Source organism: Talpa occidentalis, unplaced genomic scaffold (assembly GCF_014898055.3).
Source record: "Talpa occidentalis isolate TD23 unplaced genomic scaffold, MPIMG_talOcc4v2.1 talOcc4.2, whole genome shotgun sequence".
Classification (NCBI taxonomy): Eukaryota; Metazoa; Chordata; class Mammalia; order Eulipotyphla; family Talpidae; genus Talpa; species Talpa occidentalis.
In genome coordinates this window covers 17478690-17480841 of record NW_023602073.1, presented here as the reverse complement: position 1 = coordinate 17480841, position 2152 = coordinate 17478690, and the positions used below count along the sequence as shown (strand labels likewise).

General features: G+C 49.3%; 2 protein-coding genes across 2 annotated transcripts; one reads left to right on the top strand and one right to left on the bottom strand.

Moving 5' to 3' along the window:
- Positions 1–207: 207 nt before the first annotated feature.
- Positions 208–1221, bottom strand: LOC119251769 (histone H2A type 1-C). Its single transcript, XM_037519037.2, has one exon. The coding sequence runs from the start codon at positions 1139–1141 to the stop codon at positions 749–751; it is 393 nt and encodes a 130-aa protein (XP_037374934.1). The 5' UTR covers positions 1142–1221; the 3' UTR covers positions 208–748.
- A 229-nt stretch (positions 1222–1450) lies between these two features.
- LOC119251776 (histone H2B type 1-C/E/F/G/I) lies at positions 1451–1921 on the top strand. Its single transcript, XM_037519043.2, has one exon. The coding sequence runs from the start codon at positions 1485–1487 to the stop codon at positions 1863–1865; it is 381 nt and encodes a 126-aa protein (XP_037374940.1). The 5' UTR covers positions 1451–1484; the 3' UTR covers positions 1866–1921.
- Positions 1922–2152: the final 231 nt, after the last annotated feature.

Sequence of the window (2152 nt, the reverse complement as noted above, 5' to 3'; positions counted from 1 at the left end):
AATTCCTGCAGCCCTATCCTAAATCTTCAGCTGTGGGAATGTAGGTGCTGGAGTCTTACAATACGCAGTATTAACACTAATTCATTGAATGTCAGGCACGGATCTAAGTTGAGGCATTAAGTGGTTAATTAGCTAAGAAACTAATGAAGATGCTATCGATGTGTACCCCAACTTAGGTATCAAAATTGTAGCACAGATTCAATTTACCCTATTTCACAACTGTAAACAGGGGAGTGTTCCAACTTGAGGTTAGAATCATTCTGTACTTTGAATTAAGTAGCCAATTTTGAAAGGTTCTTTTAATGTTCTAGTAAATCTCAGTTGCTACCCTTGAAAGTTATGACCAGGCCAGCCTTAATTCCTTACAGGGCTCAGAGAGGCGGTTGCCCACTCTAAACTGAGTCATCTAAGAGGATCTGGTCAAGTTTACCAACCTGACCCGCTGCATTTGAGAACATGGTTATCAGTAGTTTTAAAGTCAATCTAAAGTTACTAAACCACTGAGTAGTAGTGCATTTCCGGAATACATCACAAGTTGCAAGCAACATTATTTTTCATGTAGACAACCGTCTTCAGTAATATCCGAGACCGTTCTTAAAAACCTACTCTAATTTAGGAGAAGGCTAACTCACCTCTGCGTATCTTTGCTTCTAATAGTGATAATAGCTCTTCTTTTGATTGGGTGGGGGGGCTCTGAAAAGAGCCGTTGGGTGGAAAGCGTTTGTGGAAACTCAAGCTGCCTGTCAAATCACTTGCCCTTGGCCTTGTGGTGGCTCTCGGTCTTCTTGGGCAACAGCACGGCCTGAATGTTGGGCAGGACGCCGCCCTGCGCGATGGTCACGCGGCCCAGCAGCTTGTTGAGCTCCTCGTCGTTGCGGATGGCCAGCTGCAGGTGGCGCGGGATGATGCGCGTCTTCTTGTTGTCGCGCGCCGCGTTGCCCGCCAGCTCCAGGATCTCGGCCGTCAGGTACTCCAGCACCGCGGCCAGGTACACCGGCGCGCCGGCGCCCACGCGCTCCGCGTAGTTGCCCTTGCGGAGCAGGCGGTGCACGCGGCCCACGGGGAACTGCAGCCCGGCTCGCGAGGAGCGAGATTTCGCCTTGGCACGAGCCTTGCCGCCCTGTTTACCGCGTCCAGACATTGCAAAAAGACACAAAATGAGAGAAAAATACAAAAATAAAAACACGTACTCAGTAAAGCAAGCTGAGCCTGTGAGCGGAATACACACTGCTGCTTTTATAGGCATTTCCTGGAGAGTAAATTCGGCTTTCTGATTGGCTAATAGTGAGACTCACTCAGGTAGCCAATAGAAAGTCTTCATTTCAATACCTCATTTGCATAGTACTGCCCATGTATGACAGCCTTGCTGCTTGTCTTCCAATTAACTAAGACGGGCTCTGAATCCCTCATTAGCATAAAAGCCCTATAAATAGCAGAAATCCACTTCCTACTCTCACTTTAATCTTGGTGTCTTGAGATTAAAAATGCCTGAGCCAGCGAAGTCCGCGCCCGCGCCCAAAAAGGGCTCCAAAAAGGCGGTGACCAAGGCGCAGAAGAAGGACGGCAAGAAGCGCAAGCGCAGCCGCAAGGAGAGCTACTCGGTGTACGTGTACAAGGTGCTGAAGCAGGTGCACCCCGACACGGGCATCTCGTCCAAGGCCATGGGCATCATGAACTCGTTCGTCAACGACATCTTCGAGCGCATCGCGGGCGAGGCGTCCCGCCTGGCGCACTACAACAAGCGCTCGACCATCACGTCGCGGGAGATCCAGACGGCCGTGCGCCTGCTGCTGCCCGGGGAGCTGGCCAAGCACGCCGTGTCCGAGGGCACCAAGGCCGTCACCAAGTACACCAGCTCCAAGTAAACTCGCCAAGTAAGCGTTTTTACAACCTAATCCCAAAGGCTCTTTTAAGAGCCACCCATTTGTCCACAAAGAGAGCTGTAATCAGGCACTTAGTTTCCTTGGTGGGTTGGGAGAAAACATAATTCCTTATTTTTCAATGTAGATAATGCCAGATGGTAGTGGTTGATGCCACGCGCCAAACATATTTTATTATAATTTTTTTGTGATTGGGCTTCATCCAGCGTTTGCTTTAATTGGTCTGATATCTGAACACAGAAATCAAATTCTGTAGTCAGAGTTCTCTGCTT